At 30.1% G+C, this 20,131-nt stretch overlaps 1 protein-coding gene across 5 annotated transcripts in view; it reads right to left on the minus strand.

The window, feature by feature from the left end:
* Positions 1–17,540, minus strand: part of LOC122636066 (calcitonin receptor-like) — a 99,045-nt gene extending 81,505 nt beyond the window's left edge. The window contains exons 1-3 of one of the 5 annotated variants that reach the window (XM_043826922.1): positions 17,362–17,540; positions 16,728–17,000; positions 110–187 (exon numbers count right to left, since the gene is read on the minus strand). In XM_043826922.1, coding sequence (XP_043682857.1) covers positions 110–127 — 18 coding nt within the window. In that variant the 5' untranslated portion in view covers positions 128–187; positions 16,728–17,000; positions 17,362–17,540. Of the gene's footprint in view, positions 1–109; positions 188–16,727; positions 17,173–17,361 lie in introns of all 5 variants that reach the window. The other 4 variants (XM_043826920.1, XM_043826923.1, XM_043826921.1 and 1 more) reach the window with 4 other exon arrangements.
* Positions 17,541–20,131: the final 2,591 nt, after the last annotated feature.

The raw sequence follows: 20,131 nt of genomic DNA on the forward strand, positions 1-20,131 counted from the left end.
CAAGAAAGGAGAAGAATATTACACGTTCATATTACACCAACGAATTGCTAATAAAATCAATTCAATATACATATCTAGGTATTAATAAAATCAATTCAAAACAATGTACCTCAGTTTGCGCATCCATATTGATGATGGAATTAAATACGGAACAGGCTAGGACGATATCCTCGAACTCCCTTGAAACCTGAAACAAAAGGGGCAACGTAAATCGTTATTGAAGAATTTATCGATTCATCAAATGCATGCGACGACTTTACCGTCGAGATAGTTATTGAAATATCGTTCGTTCGTAACAGAGCCGTGCTATGGAATATTAGATAGACTATATATATATATATATATATATATATATATATATATATATATATTTCATTCTTCCATTTTTGCTTTTCCTCCTTCCTTTTCTTTTCTTTTATATATTTTTTTCCTTTTTTTTAATTTCTTTCTTTCTTTCTTTTTTCTTCTTTTTTTTTTAAGACGCGTTTCATCGATAAGCTAGCTAAATAAAAAAGAAGGATAAGCGATATACTTCGGACGAATTTCATTCTCGATATTTCGTTTTATTTTTAAGACACAGTTTATTTTTAAGAATTGGGTGACACATTCAACGACTATAATTCTCTTCGATTCAGTGTTTTGGTTACGATATTAGAGTAGACGGAAAGGGCGATGGAGGATGAAGAAAGAAGAAGAAGAAGAAGAAGAAGTAAGAAAGAAAAGAAAGATGAGGAGGTTTCGTTCTAATTTTTCCATGCTCCCGTTACGAATCCCATTTAGCTTAGATCCCTTCTTCCTCGTCGAGAAACAAATCGATTTAATTTTCATTCCGTTAAAATGAGACCCGTCGTGCCGTCGTTCTGCCGTTCGAAAAACTAATCGTACGTCTACCGTGAAACAATAAGTTAACTCCCGAGATCAGAGAGAAAGACAGAGAGAAAGAGAGAGATAGCTTGAAAGGATTTGTGCATTCGCTTTCGTTTCCTAATAATGAAAAATATTATCTTACGTTAGTTTTACTCGATATAAAACTTCAGCTTTCATTTATCTTTTTCAATCATAAATTAAAAAAAAAAAAAAAAACAAAGAAGAAAAAAAGAAAAGAAAAAAAATTGAAAAAGAGAAAAACATTTTTCCTTCGTTAATTATAATCTAAAACTTTTATCGATCATCAAAAATTGTTCTTATACGTAAATATTTTTTTTAAAGAGATCCGATGTACTTTATTGAGAAACATTAAAAGTTAAATAATTTCGACGATTATAAACGTGTATAAAAGACGTGTATAAAAAAAAAAAAAAGGAGAGAGAGGAAGAAAAATGTAAATGAAAGGAAAACGAAATTATTAAATAACACTTGTTAGATAATATCAGGTTGAAATTGTCATCTTTCAGATTTGTCACCGGAAGCTTTTGCAAATAGGAAATATATCATAGGAGGAAATTTGCGGCCATTCCAAGTACCATCTGGCAATTTGCTAACCACTGACGGATTACCCGTTGACCACGACTTTGGAATATCAATCTAACGTTTACCACAATGACCAGTTAATAAGGACATCTGTATCGACGATCTGAGAATATCAACAGCTAATAGATTATTATTGATCCTTGCCGATATATACTAACGTCTGTACAATATTGTAGAATTAATAACATTGAACGAATAAAAAACCAAAAGAAAAGAGAAAAAGAGAAAAAGAAAAAAAAAGAAAGAAAAGAAAAAATCCCACAAAATAAAACATCGTGTAGAAAAGGACGAAGGATAATTGGTTTTATTTTAGCAGGACGTTTCGAACAAAAACTAACGAGAAAAGTTTCGAAGTCATTGAAAGGAGGAGAAGGAAAAGAGAGGGTTGAAAGAATGCGCGAGGATGAGATGGTAAGGAAGCTAAAGAGAGAGGGAGTTTTCTGACTGTTTAACGTGAAAGTTATAGAAACACTTTTGCCCTGAGGTACTATTCAAGTTGCTTATCCTTATCCGAACAGTAAGCTTTCGTTGAAAGTGTTTGTTATCACGTCGGTCTTTAGAATGGTGAACACGTGTTTAAAAGACGCTTTCATCGAGCGAGTAAAAATTTTGCCAGAAATCTCTGCTTTTTTTTATAAGTGTATGTGTGTGTTTATTCTCTCTCTCTCTCTCTCTCTCTCTCTCTCTATCTTTTTCTATGTATATATATATATATAAATATATTTCTTCTACTTTTCTTTTACCTTCTTTTCCTTCTTCTTTTTATAAACGTCAAGAGATCAAAAGACTCCTATTTGTACTTTCGAACTAACAAGCATAGAAATAATAAAACTGCACGAAAGATTTCCAATTTCATTGAACGTCATCTAACGGGTAATACTCATTAAAATATCGCGAATTCCAGAATGACTAAGAAAAATGTAGATGAAAATAGATATAGATAGGAGTATGGACGAGCGAGAATGAATCGTTCGTTGTTAAATAACTAAAAGCGCGTCGCCAAAACCGAGAAAATTAGATTTTCCGAAATAAAAATGTTCGACGTCGAAAATTATATCGTTCATTCATAGGACAAATGAAACTTAACTGCGAAAACTTAGGTACATACTATTACAAGAACATTGGCTAACGGAGATACCCATCTTTAACTTCTTTGTTCGACTAACGAAATGTACGAAGGAGTTTGGTTATGAAAATAGAATTTACGAGCGTGGCAAATGGCCAGAAAAGCATACGATGTGTGTAAATACATACATACAGCCTTGCTAGGAGTGAAACATTAATTTCTCTCTTGTAAAATATCGCTTGATAACACCATAGATATTCGCCGAGTATCTACAACGTGAATACCATTCGTGTAAAAAGAATTGTGAGAAAAAAAAGCAAGAAAGAAGGAAAGAGAGACAGAAAAAAATAATTAAGCCACATTTATATTTAGATTTATATATATATATATATATATAGCTTTAATTTCCTATTTAAAAAAATGGATGAAAATAAGAAATGTTATCGGACGGTAATGACCGTAATGAACGATAAAGAAAAAGAGAGAAAAAAAGGAAAAAATATAAAAGAGAAAAAAAAAATACATTTCTTTTAACGTTAACTACGATAAGATCGATAACTTTGTTTTTACTCATGCAAATAACTCGCACCTTTCATAGATAAAAGTAATTAATGCGACGATTATAACATGTTCGTCGTTTTATAAAATAAATTATACTTTGCAATATAGAATAAGTTATGACTTCATTAACACTAGTACATAATGTATACGTTGCGTACGTTATAAATAGAATGATTAATACGCATATTATGAATAATGACGAACAAAATCGATTACTGTAATATATTAATTATAACAAAAAAAAAAGATAAAGAAGAAGAAGTAAGAGAGAGAGAGAGAGAGAGAGAGAGAGAGAAAGAGAGAGAGTAATACACGTGCAATCTTACATCGAAATTTATGATAATGTCCGATTTTCTTTATCATTATTTATAATATCAATATTGATCACTTATAATCAATCCATAATATATTTAACTTGCCTTATTCATTTTTATTATTACATTCACAACTATTTTATATATATATATTATATATATATATATATATATATATATATATATATATATATCAGTCAAATACGAAACTCGCGTGTTACAATGGATCCCTCGTGTGTTCGTAATCGTAATCGTTCGAACAATTGATAATACAGTGAAGGATAACCACAAGATGAAACGTCGCGATGTAACGATCACGATCGTGTATTCGTATTAAATTGGCCTTGACCGTCTGCCGTGAAATATACACGTATGCAGATATTTGATTATTGTCGTGCTTTTCGTGTACACAAAAAAAAAAGTAAAGAAAAAAGGAAAATAAAAATGAAAAAGTCGATCAAACTACAAATCGAATTCGATCGAACCGATCTCATTTTCTTTTCTCTTCTTCGTCTTCTTCTTCTTTCTCTTTTCTCGCTTTAGACTGCGTACAATACAAACGAACGCAATGTTTTCGTAGGCATTAAATATTTATCCGATTCTAAATCAAATGAAAATTTTAGATTCCGCTATGTTTGATTATTGATTGTAATAGTAAGGAAGTTATCAAATTGGAAGATATACGATGGGTTGAGTAATTCTAAGATTAATTCGACGATTTTTTTTTCTTTTTTATTTATGTACACGAACGAGAGAAATAAAGAATGATGGGATTGATACGAGAAGAAAAAAAGAAATAGAAAGGGAAAAAAAGAAAATAAGAAAGAAAAAGAAAGGAAGGGAAAGAAAAAAGAAAACCTTTCGACGGTAGTACAGGTCAACGAAGAAATCAGAAAAGCAAACCGACTAAGATCAAATACACATACATATACTATACATACATACATACATACATACATACATACATACATACATACATACATATATATATATATATATATATATATATATGAACTCGACTAGAGAGAAATAAAGATAAATGTTATCTTCTTGTGGAACAGAAATCAATTAATCTTGACGTCATATCATTCTCTCACTCTCTCTATCTCTATCTCTCCCTCTCTCTCTCTCTCTCTCTCTCTCTCTCTCTCTCTCTCTCTCTCTCAAATTTTCTTTCATAGTAATAAAGAAGATTTAACGAGGTACATTTCTCCTTTTCCTTTCATTTTCTATTCCAAGTATCTAGCAGTGACTTTATGCGAAACATGTCAACCAAGTTAATATTTCCCTTTCATACCTTGATCTTGGCTTTAAATAGAACTATAAATCATCTTACGTATGTACGTACACACATAAGATATATATATATAATACGTGTATTTCGTAAAAATATATATAATAATTATGAAACACATACGTACATATATATATATATATATATATATCCTATTGTTCCGCATCCTAGTTAATACAAAAGAAAATTAATATCAGAATTAATATCGTATATTGAATCTATAAAGAAACGTTATATAGCAACGAATAAAGAGCCTTCTCGAGACATATATTCATTTTTGATGTTATTACAAATAGATACACGTCGTATCTGGCCAAATTATTCAAACGATTTTCATCCTATTAGATGAGAATAATACTCGACAGGAACTGTCAAGTATAAATTTCAGTTTACAACGTTGACTACGCGCTCTGAATACGAAACCTTCTCGGACACCTATCTATGTATGTAAATTACGCTTATATATAATATCTTGCGGTATCGCATATGTACGTATATATATATATATATATATATACACATGTCCCGTGTATACGAGATACTTAAGTAGAAACAATTCGATTCTCCCCTCTTTCTCTTTCTCATGAGATTTATATACGATACATAAAATCGTGTTTATTTATTGAAAATATTTTTTATTCGTAGATATTGGTTTGGACAAATAAATAATGTCGACGTATGTATCTATCGATAATTTATACATAGATAAATAACGCTAGTTATATCGGACGAAAGTCTTTAATATATTTTATATTTGAACAAACAAACATTATGTAATAATATTGTGTAGTACTGATCCTTCTCCTTTTTTTCTTTTTTCTTTTTTTTTTTTTTTTTTATTATTATAACATAAATAACACTTGTATAAAGTATTCAATCGAAACATTTTTCTTTTTTCTATTTCATATCTTAAAATCTTATTCTGATCTTTTTTTTTTTTATCTACACGTCTTATGCTTTATCTAAAATTAAAGAGGAAAAATAAAAAAAATCTTGAGTTAATTTAATTACACAAACGTCACGATTTAATTTCATCGAAACGAATAATCATTTATTTTCATTGATTCGTTTATATACGATAAAGAAACAATCGTTTAATCATCGACGTCGGATTATTATTTGTCCACCGTAGGTGGCCTTCTATATGATCTAGTGCATACATACAAATACATACGTACGTACCGTACGTACACATATAATCATATTTTCCTCCGCGAAATAACTTTATCCGTGAAAATACTTTCCGACTGTTAAATGTGGATGAGCAAAAGAAAACCCATAAGCATATACTACACATGAGAGTATGCATGTAAGAAAATAAGCTTTCGACTTGTGCACATCAATGTGAATGTTATATGTGTATACCAATTTTCAAAATGTTTCTATTTCAAACAAAACGAAAACATCTATTTTTTATCGTATCCTATAATAAATGTAAAATCAATTCTTATCTTTTTTTTTTTTTTCTATATAACTCGTTCTTTCTTTTTTCTTTCCCCCCCCTTTTTTTTTTTTTTTTTAGAATGATGTAAATTCAACTTCGAAAACAAATGAGTCAATGTTAGGTAATTATTCAGTTTAAGCTACAGATGGAGAGAGAAAGAGAGAGAGATACACACTATTTATATTTATAATAACAAAGTAAATACAGTATAATATCTTCATGAATTAGTCAAAAGAAGTTTGGCTGTTAAATGAGATTACATAAATGGTTTTTCTTTTCTTTTTCTCTCTCTCTATCTTCTTTTTTTCTTGTTAAACTGGTAAAAGCCCATTTGCATGGATGAATGAATTCATTAGTTGTGTTAGCAAAACTCTTCATTATATATTCATATATATATACACACACACGAGCACTAGCTGTAATATTTTTAAAAAGTTCTTTTCCTTTTTTTTTTTTTAATTAAACTTATTACAATACTAGTATTTTCAGACTCAGTTTATCAAATGTATTTTTACATTCAATAATACAGCTTCTTTTTTCTTATTATGATTTTAAAATGGAAAAAAAAAAAAACAAATAAGAAAATAAGAATGTCGATTAAAAATTTTAAATATAAATTTAATCACATTCAACAATTTTAACAATTCATTATTTTTCCAAGTGATCTACTTGCGGTTAATTAAAAAAAAAAAAAAAAAAAAAGTTTTCCTTTAAAGAATATTCATTAAAATAGTTACATAAAAAACCAAACATATTATGTCTCTTTAAATATGGCAAACAAGCTTTTTGACGTTTAACAATATATTTAAATGCATACGTTAAAATGCATATAGTAAAAAATCTTGAAACAATGTGAAGTCGACTTATACCAGTAAAAAAAAAAAAAAAAAAATATAGAAAGAAAGAAAAAAAAACAAAAATGAAAAAATAGGACAGCATATATGACATGCAAACGAAAGAAGTAGAAGAAAGAAAGAATGTATGTTTACATTACATACACACACATATATATATATATTTATATTTTATACGAATATATGTATATTACATGGTTACACTTTGTGGTATATGTGCATGTTATCTGCGAGTAGACGTATATGTAAAAATAAGAGTTCGTTGAAAATTTAATGAATCTCGATGTTCGTACTACTTCCGTATTATTTTATAAACTTTTTTCTTTTATCAATTAAATGGAACTGAATGATCCTTGAAGACCACTCTCTACGAATATCTCGATTTACTTAACAGTGATACTTACTAGTAATGTGTAAATTTTATACTTTCACAGAAAGCACTTCATTGAAACCGGTAGCCGTGTAATGGTACTCGTAACATCTACATATATTCTTTTATGACTCGACTCAACCGATATATTTTTGATGTATATATATATGTGTGTGAATATGTATATATATATATATAATTTACTTTACCGAGCAACAGGTGTCGAAACCCATAGATATCAACGAGCTCCTATTCTTTCTCGTTTGAAACTAACGCGATTAAGAATGGGTTTACGTAAAACAGTAGAAAATATTTATACTTAAGAGGAACAATAAGTTTATACCAATTATAAGTAAAATCCGATCGTAACGAATGAAATATTTCAAGTATCTTATAAGATATTTCGAACGATTCTCAAAATACGATATCAAGATCAATATAAAAATATTGTTAATAATTTAAGAACGAAATTATATTATTTAACAAAGTAATAAGAATAAATTCGTCGTCGTCGTCTAACTATTAATATTTCAGGAAAATAAAAATGTGGTTTTATGTAGTACTAACGCTATCGTAGCACGTTAAAGAAAACCCTTTGAAAAAGCTTTTGTCCCTAGAGAAAGAGAGAGAAAGAGAGAGAAAAAAGAGAAAAAAAAAAGAGAGAGAGAGAGAGGGACGACAAGTGCTAGGTTGAAAAATAAAAGCCCCATGGTACGTATACAAAAGAAGTAAAAGTACAGGACAAACAAGGTAGCAACCAACAGCGTTACGCTTGGTATCGTTTTTCAAGTAAGAAAAGCCTTTCCCAACGACGACGACACCAACGACACTGACACCAAAAAGAAAACTCGTTGAGAGAAATAAATATCTCGAATACTCGCTATCGTACTTTTCCATCTTACAAACATTGTGGAAGGTATCACAGTTTGTTTTCAAGACGCAAGGATGAGAAAAAACAGCGAGAAAGTTTAAAATCGTTTTCAAGAGTTTTCTCGTTAGGATCGTGTTATACTTGGAATCAATGAAAAATGATAAACAAGTAAGTAGGTACATCTATGCAGTTATCCAGTTATTATTTTTAACATTGGCACGTGACACAAAATCACCCTCTTTCGTACGAAGAAATAAGAAAAAGAAAGAAAGAAAGAAAAAAAATATTAAAGAAGAAGAGATACATCGTTTTCTTTACGTAAAGATATAGAAAATTTAACATACAATCGATATTGGTACATTTTCTAATATATTTTTGCGCACGTTTCTTTATTGATTCGATTAATTAATGAAAAGTATCGCTTTATAATATCAATATATGATTTATGTATTTAATATCTATTAAAATGAAAACCTGTGATACCGACAGAAACTCGAAATACGTGTTAAATGTTAGATGATTATTTCATTTTGAATATAAACAAATCGAACATTTATTTAAATCTTTCTGTTTGACTCTGTCCCTACGAATCGTCGTCGATAATTATTTATTAATCGACAACTTATGAAAAAGCGATAGGATCGCCGATAGAAATCTGAACCGAAAGGAAATTTATAATGCGAAGAGAAATCGTAAATCATGATTCGTTCTATTTCTATAGGGAGAAAGAAAGAAAGAAAAAAAAAAGAAGAAGAAGAAGAAAAGGAAGAAAAAAAAATAGGAAGTTTTCATACTTTTTATACGACAGAGAAACGTTTTAATTCCCCCTTCGTATTTTTCCAATAAAATTTATGACATTCTATTGAGATGTTTTTTCGATCGAGTTGACGTAAAAAAAAAAAATTAAAAAAAAAATAACAGAGAGAGAGAGAGAGAGAGAGAGAGAGAGAGAGAAAAGAGAGAAAAAAAAACTGAATAGATGAATTAATACCACATTTACTTCGAGGGAGTTAAGATATGCATATTTATTTAGAAATGAATCTCATTATCTTTCGAGAAATTTTACGTGAGAACAATAAATATAAGCTGAAAAACTTAAACGTACGAGTAAAAGAAAAAAAAAAAAAAGAAAGAAAGAAAAAAGAAAAAGAAAAGAAAAAATATGACAAAAAATATATGTCGGAAAATAAAAGGAGGTTAAAGAAAAAAGAAAGACAAAACGAAACAATAAATAAAAAGAATAATAAAATCGAGAGTCGAATGATTTAACAACCCCAAAGGTGACTTATCACGGTAGCATAAGTAACGATAAAAGGGTATTAACTTTAATCGACGAGTTTGAAACTTCTTCTTATTCTTCTTCTTCCTTCTCTTCCTTAAGGATACCTAGAGGAGTATATCAAAGTTTCTAGGCGATCGAAATACACGGGGACACGATGCGGTACGAATTCTTCGTAGAAAGTAAGTAGAAAGTTAAGGACGAAAAGTTTGCAATAAGATTTCGGTAAGTTCTCTTTGATAAACTCGAAAGAGTATCTAAGTGTACCGTTTGATTTTGAATTCTCGGTAAATTCAGTGTACTTAAGAGACTTAATGACACCACTCTCTTGAACTTGACGAATATTTATTTTTCTATGACGAAAATAACGAGAGAGAGAGAGAGAGAGAGAGAGAGAGAGAGAGAGAGAGAGAGAGAGAGAGAGAGAAGAAAAAATAAAAAAAAAAAAGAATTTAAAGAATGAAAGGAGTAGTACGAAAGACAGCTTTCAATCGATTTTCTTCACATTCACCTTATCACAACGGAACGAGGATTCTCGAGGAAAGGGTTGAAGATAGAAAAGGGTTGTATTAGAAAACATCACGAACACACACACACACACACACACAGAGAGAGAAGGGGCAATGTAATAATAAAACTCTGTTCAGTCCTCTCCTCTCTTAGGTTTTGCTACTGTAATTAAATTTAAGACGGCGGCCTGGTTTATCAAGCGATAAATTAATTAAAGCCGTTAATGATCTCCCCGAAAGTGAATAAAAGTAAATTCAAGTTCGCCTTCGTAGGAATTTTACTTTGTTCTAGTTGTAACTAATCGAGCTGAAATTGAAACAGTTTCGAAGATGTAATTTCGATGTATTATATTTAAAGTGAAGGTATTAAATTACGGAAATTTTAAAGGAGCATTGACAAAGGAAGACAACGAGAGAGAGAGAGAGAGAGAGAGTGGGGGAAATTCAAGGTAGTAGAAAAGGTGATAGGAAAGTACAGGTATACGTGAGATAGATGATACATCCCTTCAAAAATATTCCCAAGAGGAAAACTTTTACTCGTTTCGAAATCGTTGCACTATCGATAAGAGGTAGTAAGCTTTCCGCTTCGTTGACAATCACGTCTACCATGTCGATATGTAAGCTTCTTGTCGACTTTGAATACGAGATCAAAATACTACGTCGTCGTTTATCACTTTATCTATTTCCATAAAATTTCTTATCGTGTTTCAAAGAAAGAAAGAAAAGGAAAGAAAACGAAAATAATAAAGAAAAAAAAAAAAGAACAAATCCAGACTCGTAGAAAATTTCTTTTGCAAATAAGATCGATCGTTATTTCTATATTTTAACAATCGAGAAGAGACAGACAGAATCGAGGAACGATTGCTACGACGTCGTTACGACGAACTAATCCTTTCTCGAATTTTGTCTAATTACACAAGGGGAAAATAAAAAAAGAAAAAAGAAAAAGGAAGAAAGGGAGAAAGAAAGTGTCGATAAAACATAATCGTTAAATTCGTTTGGATACGATTTCAATCATGCTGATTAACCATTAAGAAAACATTTGGTTGATTATTCGCGTGCCTAATTCGCGTGCCATTAACCTCGATAATCGACTACATGCTGTGCTCTAATATACCTACTACCTGCCTACTACAACCTATCTAATTTAACACGAGCAAAGACTCGAAGATTAAATCGTACCGACTGAAAGACCCACCCTATCGAAAATTTGATCGAACTTATACATATGTACGTACGTATGTACATACATACATACATACATACGATAAATCGCCTACGGTCACAGGATCGATGCAAACGAGATCATCTGTTTTATGTTACTATTCGTCGATCAAGTTCGAAAGGATCGAAAGTGTCTAAACTTATCTTAGATCTTTACACCATGCTGGCTTATTTAAATTAAGGTCAATGAATGTACCTATCTTCCGTCTACTTTGATTAACTTCAAAGACAAATTTTCGTCTACGTGTCAAAGAGATAGATCGAGATAGATAAAAAGAGATAGAGAGAGAGAGAGAGAGAGAGAGAGAAAAGAGGAAGAATATTTAATCGAGAATATAAAAATATCTGAAAGATGAAAAATACGAAGGAAATAAAAGATCTTAGACTTTTAATATCTTTTCTAAAAGAAAATCTTCTAAAAATTTGCTCGTGTCTAACTTGCTCGAGTTCAGTCGTACAAAATCGAGCTTTCATTACAATTGAAAGCATCGATCGGTTAACTCTCGTGAGAAAAAAAGCCAGAAGAAGGATGAGAGAGTATATGTGTGTGTATTTTCGTATATAATCTATCCGTAACAACGTCTCTGAAAGTTCAGATTAAATGGCACGAATAATCGTCTCTCATAAATTTTTAAAAATCGTCGTGAAAGTCTCGCACGAGAAAGTCTCCTTTCTACTTCAAATTAATTCAAAAAATATATTTATTCTTAAAATATGAAATATAGTATCACGAATCAATTGTCTAGTCGGACACCGTGAAAATAACATCATTTCTTCTTCCTTTTCTTTCCTTTCTTGTATTTAAAACAAGTTCCCAAATATCTCTTATATTCAGTTACCTGTTGACCTACATATATGTACGTGGTAAATAATCTCAATAGAAAAGCTCGATCAAACGAGTGCTGTGCAAACACAGATGTAAACTTTTTAAATCGTAAAGAGGGAGATCCTGCTCGAAAAAAAAAAAGAAAGAAAAAGAAAAAAAAAAAAGATAAATTTGATTTCGACAAATTTTATTATGTAATAAATATATACGTAAATAATATATGTGTATATATATAAATATATATATGTATAAATATATAAAATATTTACATATGTAAATAATTTCTTATATATATATATATATATATGTTTATACAAATACAAATAATATTATTATACCCGTAACTGGCAATTTCTTGATATAGTACGCGTTCGTCGTTTTTCTTCTTTACTAAACCGTCAATAACGATCGCTTTTGATCATTCTGCATTTCCCGAAGCGCGTTTTCTCGCTTTTACATGATGAAAAAGCGACAACGATTACTTTGAACTTCGCTACAATTTCCAAAGCCTTGTAAAATTCAGTCGCGCGTAAACGTTTACACGTTTCTAGTTTGAAACGCGATACTGCATCAATGAATCGAAAAGATTCAAAAAATCACGTGCATTTTGATCTCTCTTAATGCGTGTGTGTATGTGTATATATGAAACGCGTGTACGTGCTATGTTTCTATAATATTGATAATAATTAAATAATTCATTGAAGCGAAAAAGTAAGGAAACTTCGATATACCGAAATAAATACGTACGTAACGAGTTCAAAGGATGATCATTGCTCGAATGTTCAATCGAAGAAAATAATACGTATATATATACATATCTATGCATTTAAATTAAATAATTATAAATCTCTCTCTCTCTCTCTCTCTCTCTCTCTCTCTCTCTCTCTCTCTCTCTCTTTCTCTAATGTTTCTACGTGTTATTTCGAGTTAAAAAAAAAAGAAAGAAAGAAAAAAGAAAAAAAAAAGACAGAAAAAAAAACGTAGAAGACGTTTTGAAATAGAGAATATAAAATGAAGAGAGAATCGAGGAAAGAAAACTGTCTGGAAGTTATCGCGAGAATTTTAAATTTAAGAAGACAGATGTTTTCCGAACGAACTCTGCTTTTCAATTTGCCAACGCGTACCTTCACTAAAATGAGAATATTTCCACGGGATTAAATTCACGAGATATATCGTTAGATACAACAAAGAGAAATTCAAGATTGTTTTTCTTTTTTCTTATTCACATCACCCTCATACTTTTTTTTTCAATGTGACAAATGAAACAAATGAAACGGAAAATTTCCGTTCTCCATATTAGAAAGGCTCGTTGATAATAATGAAAGGCGCGACTATGATTGTTAAAATATTTGGTAAAACGAGGAGACGAAATTATTACTCATGATAGGTTTTTATTCAATTCGCACTAATGAAATTGTACACATCATCAACCTCCCACATCTCTTAATCTATATTCTTTTCTACGTCCTTTATCTGTGATGTAAGTACATATGTTCGTTTATGTACATATTTGAGTAAATATTATAACTTCGAATTTCTAAAGGAAATCAATTTGCTCGGAACTAATTTGAGGGACTAATTAAATTTAATCATTACGTAAAACCGATTAATATCATACGGAATAAATATTTTTTTTCACTTTTTTTCTTTTTTGTATTAGTAAAAAGTTAATAAGATTTTAGAGACTTCGTTCTAGGAAGATTTTAATTTCTAACATATTCTCGTTCTACTAAATTAATTCCGTAAAATCGTCAAAATTTTTATATTAATATATGACAAAAAAAAAAGAATAGAGCTCGAACATAATATTTTATATATATCGTTATATTATTTCTCATCGTACGTCAGAAAGATTTAAAACGACGAACAAATTGGAAATCGACGACAAATTGCCGTAGGTTAGATAATTCTCAGTACAGTCGATCATTGGACGAATTTATCGATTTAAGATGACTCTATAGTTAGAAACAACGAACTGCATCGTAAATTGTTTCGTAGAAATGATCGGAGTTAGAACTCTCTTTCGTAGAAAATCAATAAATGCTTGAAGGTACTTTCTTTTTTCTTTTTCTTTTTTTTTTTTTTTCTTTTTAATGAAAAGCATAATAGATAGCTATCTACGATCTTGTTGAAAGAACGTAACTGAACGTATTTTCCTCGATAAACAAAAACTATTATTAGCTATAAGCGAACAATTCGATCTCTGTATCGTTAAAAATACCATCGACGAATACGATTACAAACAAGGAAGAGAATAACGCGACTGACAAAACTATCTGGCGCCAATCGAAATACGATTTCCACGATTGTAAACACGATTTATCTTCTTAGATAAAGGATTAACGAAAACTAAAATACATTGTTTGTCGAATAAATTATGTAAGAACTCTTTCGAATAACGTAAGATATCATCGTACAATTAAATTTTTATTGGATCGATCAAGGTCGAAATTTTTAATAAAGACTTCAATAAAATCAATTACGCTTAATTCCCCATTAATGCACGGTAGATTGATTCCAGAAAAAAAAGTAAAAAGAAAAAAAAGAGAGAGAGAGAGAGAAGTAAGAAACAAATCATGTAAAAATCTTATAAAGAAAGAATTGGTTGACGTGTATACTCTTTTTTTAGACTTTTTGGAGATTAATTTTTTTTCTGTTTTTTTTTTTCTTTTTTTAACATTGTTAGAAAATTCCTACGCTAGTGATTTTGCATTGTAAAAAGAAAAAGTTAGTCTACAATATTTCACAAAAAAAAAAAGAAAGGAAAACAAAAGACAAAGAGAAGTAATCGATTTTTAAAATCGTTTAGAAAAATCGTGGCTCATTCCGTATTAAAAATTCCGACATTTATTATTGACCAAACTAAATACAATTCGTTAGATTAAAAATTTATATCGGTCTTTTAATTCCGAGTTTTGCATTCTTTTTCTATAATAAATAAAGTTCATTCTGTACTTTTCTGTTGAACGATAAAACCGTAAACACCTACGATCGACTTTCAATCCAATTTAAACTCGACCAGTTTTTATATATGTCCACATACGTTAAATATGAAGAATGCTGTCCCTCTCGAAAAATAAAAAGAAAAAAAAAAAGAAAAAGAAAAAGAAAGAGAAAATATATATTGAAATATCTATAATTTTATAAAAGAAGCGATCGTTTAAAACGACGAAAGCTTTATTGATACCGTACGTAGAATACGTATGGTCTATGAAGTGAAATTTAAAAAGCACTCCATGTCGTTATCGTAAAAACGTCCAATGTCATTACTTAATCTCATAAACGATAGAAAAGATAATGGTAGACAAGAACTGAATTATGTATTGAATTTCTCAACAAAACTATCGATGCTTTTAGGCGATCTAATGTAATTGAATAGCACGAAGAAAGAGATAATTGATCTTGCGAATGAATATGTCAATTGAAAAATTTGCAAACAAAAAAAGAATAATTTTTAACGTTATTAACGATATAAAAATATTTCCATTTAAATTTCCGCTTACACTCCATCAAATTTTAATTAGAATATCGTCCGTTGAGAACATTACCGTGTTAGTTAGGTTAATCGAACTTAATAGGTTATTTCATAATTCTCGTTTTTCGTATAAATTTCATTAAAAAAGGAGAGAAAAAAAAGTAGAAAAATATATATATATACATATAATAGAAATACGATTAATCAGATAATTTAATAAAAATAATGTTTACGAAATAAATAATAAATGGAAAAAAAATAAAAAAAAAGGAAGAACGAACGACGAAACGACGAAGCTACGAAGTTTAATGAATTATTGAAAAATGTTCTCAACGAAGAAATAGCATTTATAATATATATGTCATTATAATGTTCACGATCCTTTTACGATTAGTCTTGTAATTATTGTTATTTTAACGTATCACACGTAGGTAACTAATAGAGACTCGATAATAGAGAACGATCGTCTCGTTTAATACGTATATTGGAAATTGACGGGTTTACATGAAATAATTATTTCTGTCCGACATGTATCATTTATAATATTAGTATTTTCATATAATTGATAAATAATCTAACGACGAGTCGATGCTAGAAATGAATTCGTTTATAGAGACGATGTGTAACGACGTTAAATTATTACGATACTTAACCTCACTCCACACACATACTTACAGCTTTATTATACATTATACGTCGTAATTGAATAAAACTATTTTGTTACGAGGTTATTACGACGATATCACGACGATATTTCCAAATAATAAAATAATTCCAATAATTTTCCGAAAAATAAATCTTATTCTATCCGTATACGCGTACTTAAGAATTAAACGCGATACGTTTGTACGAATCTATATATATATATATATATATATATATATATATTGTGTGTGTGTATGTGTATAATATACAAAATACGTATGTATATAGAAAAATATATTTTCAATCGAAAAAAAATCTCATTCTTTGAACGATCTTCGAAATTCGTAGAAATTTATATGACTATACGACAAAACGATTTCTTCTTCGAAATAACGCAAAAAGAAAAAGAAAGAAAAAAAAGAAAAGAAAAGAAAAGAAAACTTTGGTGTTACGCATAACCTATAAATATGTATATTGCTCGAACATAACAAATGGATGAAAAGACGAATATACGAAAATACTCACTCGATTAAAACGATGTTTTTAACGACGTCGAAGAGTATTGTATAATTCGAATTTCTTTGAATCTTTGATCAAAGCACACGAAGACCTCGTCGAAAAGTCTTCTTCGAGAAAGAGACACGGACTAACGTTCGATACGACGACGACTTCCGTCGTTGTAACTACGCCAAGAATACTAGTTTCTTACTTTTCGTATACACTATTCTTTCTCCTTTTCTGTCCAATCTTCTTCTTCTTCCTCTTCCTTTCTTTTTCTTATTTCTCTTCTATGTAACACTGCAACGCGACAAAAAAAAGAAAAACTCACGGTCGACTTTTGAAAAGTTAACAAAGCCTCAAAGAACACATTCTTGACTCTTTGAATAAGAGTAATATGAGGCGATCGTCACTCGTTTTCGCGGGCTCTTTGTGTCGGTGACATTACGAATATATTTCACATAGCTTTGTACTACGCACATATATATATATATATATATATATATGTATATATATTACAGAAATATTATGGAAGGAAAGTAAAAATGGAGATGAGAAAATATGTCGTGAATATGAGAAAGATAAAAGTGAAGATGATAGAGGACGTGGAAAAGAAATATATATATATATATATATAATATATATATGTATATATATGTACGTGTATACGTGTGTAGGGAATTATCCTGTTAAAATACACGTTTACTAAGAGAAGATACGAACCAACCGAAAAAGTCGACGAATGCACGCGGCCGCACGGCGGCTACTGAACTCGCGGGTGCTCCCTCGAAACGTGACTCGAAGTGCGCGCGCATTCACAGCTCGCCGCCAATTAAAACACGTCGTTTTTGGTGCATGCGCGCCAAATTCCTCCGCGCGCGCAAAATAACACCCTCCGGTCAATTGCGTGATTCGTTGAATAATTTCAAACGAGTTTTGTTAATGCGAAATGAATAGAAAAAAAAGAAAAAAAAAGAAAAATTAAAAGAGAAAGAAAGCAAAAAAAAAGGTAGACCTAAAAAAGATGAATGTAACCTTGAATATCTACGAAGAGCTAACGAAATTTTAATATTTCTTTATATAAATAATTCTCAGTGACGTTGACATTAATCATATATCGTTGAACAATTTGACGCGTTTCATTTATTATTTGCTTTTAATGTTTTCTTCGTTTTCTCTTTTCTTTTTCTTCTTCTTCTTCTTCTTTTCTCTTTTTCTTAGATAACATTTCACGCATAATGACTGCTTTTTATAATTACTCAAGTATTGAATATTCGAAGGTTATTCGTTACGTAGAAGTTGGCTTCGTCGCTCAACAGGTTGCCCTATCTTTCTCTGTATTAACGACCCACTACTACCAATCGACAGAAAAAAAAATGATCATTTAAATAAAACGAATCTGAATGTAAAAGAATATTTTTCCTTATATTACTTTTTTGAAGAAATTATGCTGTCCATCGATATATTTGTATATTCTTCGCGACGAATTTGATTATTATATTTAAAGGCACGATTTCTTACATAATCCCAACAAAAAAAAAGAAAAAAAGAGGAAAGAAGAAAAGGAAGAAAAAATAACACTGTTTTTAACGGAGGTTATAAAAAGACGACATAAATTTCTTTAAAGATCTTAATAGAGGCGATTTCGGTAAGACAAAATTCGAAGAAAAATAATGTGCGGGACGTATTGATTTTTCTTTAATAATAATAATAATAACAATAACAATAATAATAATAATAATAATAATAATAATAATAACAATAATAATAATAATGATTGTAATAAATTTTGCAGAATAAATAAATCGGTGAAGATGTAAAGAGTTATGAATTATGTCATATGACGTGAAATGAGGTGACACGTAAGTACATTAGAATGTATGCACGTTGTATACCTAATCTTAGCGCAGAAGCGTTGAACCTTTTTACCTCGTAAAACCTTTAGAGATCATAACTCATAATAATATCCATCTTATTGATCTCACAAGAGTCGCGAGAGTCTTGTGTATATGACTACGTAAAAACTGAAAGTCAAGAACCCGAAGGGTAGTAATTTTAGTACATAAATTTATCGTCGAGTCATTGTCTCGATACTATCGAACTTTAAATCCTTGTCGTTACGGGAACCCTTTCTATGCCGAAGACATTAAACGTCAAGAGGCGTGCTAATAATGGCCCTACGATTAACTCTCTTATTCCTTTAACTTTAACGAGTCTTTACCACGTAAATACATACGTTTCTAAGATCGAAAGTCGAGCAGATAATTAATAGCGATTTCCTGCTTTTTCTTTCCTTAATTATACCACTTAAATGCAACAATACGCGCCACCAACCGACAGTCTCTAAACTGTCTCGAATCGTGTTGCACGAAAGAACTTCCTGACAACGTTAATAGACGCTATTATTCATATCCATTGACGATAGAAAATCCGATCATTAGATATTGAGAAGAGAATATTTTAATTTCCTTAATCCTAAACTCGATTTTTAAAAGGATATCTTACGAACGATCCGTTCTTTTTTTCTTCTTCTTTTTTCTTTTCCTTTCTCCTCTTTTCTTTTTCTTTATATTAGCTACCTACTTGAAGAATATTGAACCGTGCAAGTGGTACACAAATTTAAAGTAGGTCGCGAACGCAATAAAGAACTAGTCTAAAACGATATTGGCTGGAAAGAAAAATCTTCTCTTTGGAAACGAATATATATTAGGATCGCGATGTTACGAAACAACGCGAGTTGCACGAAAATATATTACATTTTAACTCGTCAGTTCGAACAAATTAACTCGTTAAAAAAATATCTTAAATTCAACGCTCGTAATAAAATATAATTTATTATATATTTACCCGAAGTGATCGTTGTCTTCAGAGTAATTAATAAAATAATTATATTTTGTATAGAAAGTAAATTACGTTCGCAGCTGCACACTTTCAATAAATAAAAAAAAAAATAAAATAAAATAAAATAAAATAAAGCAAGAGTACATAAAAAGAGATATCGAAGTCTTCGCTTAAAAAAAAAAAAAAAAAAAAAAGAAAAAAGAAAAATCGAAATCCAATAGTCCTCGATAGTCGTTCGATTTCTAAGGAGTTATTTATGATTACGATTAAACAAAACTGCGGATAGAAAAATTTTCATAAGCATCATCGATTTATTCACAATGTTACACGCACAATCATACATAGAACAACCTTGCCTAGGTATACATATTTATTCGCGATACGTATAGAAAGGGCCTCATTAAATCGATTTAAGTCGTTATCTGTATGCCATGTCCGTGTTCATATCCTATCGAATCTGCGAATGATAAGTATCTTATTTGTAAACGTAAAAGGGATTTAAATAAATGAGTAGGAGAAAGGATAATTTAATGTATAATACCAAGAATGGTGATAGAAATGAAAAGATAAAGGAGAGGAAAAGGAAGAGA

Source organism: Vespula pensylvanica, chromosome 20 (genome assembly GCF_014466175.1).
Source record: "Vespula pensylvanica isolate Volc-1 chromosome 20, ASM1446617v1, whole genome shotgun sequence".
NCBI classification, from domain to species: domain Eukaryota; kingdom Metazoa; phylum Arthropoda; class Insecta; order Hymenoptera; family Vespidae; genus Vespula; species Vespula pensylvanica.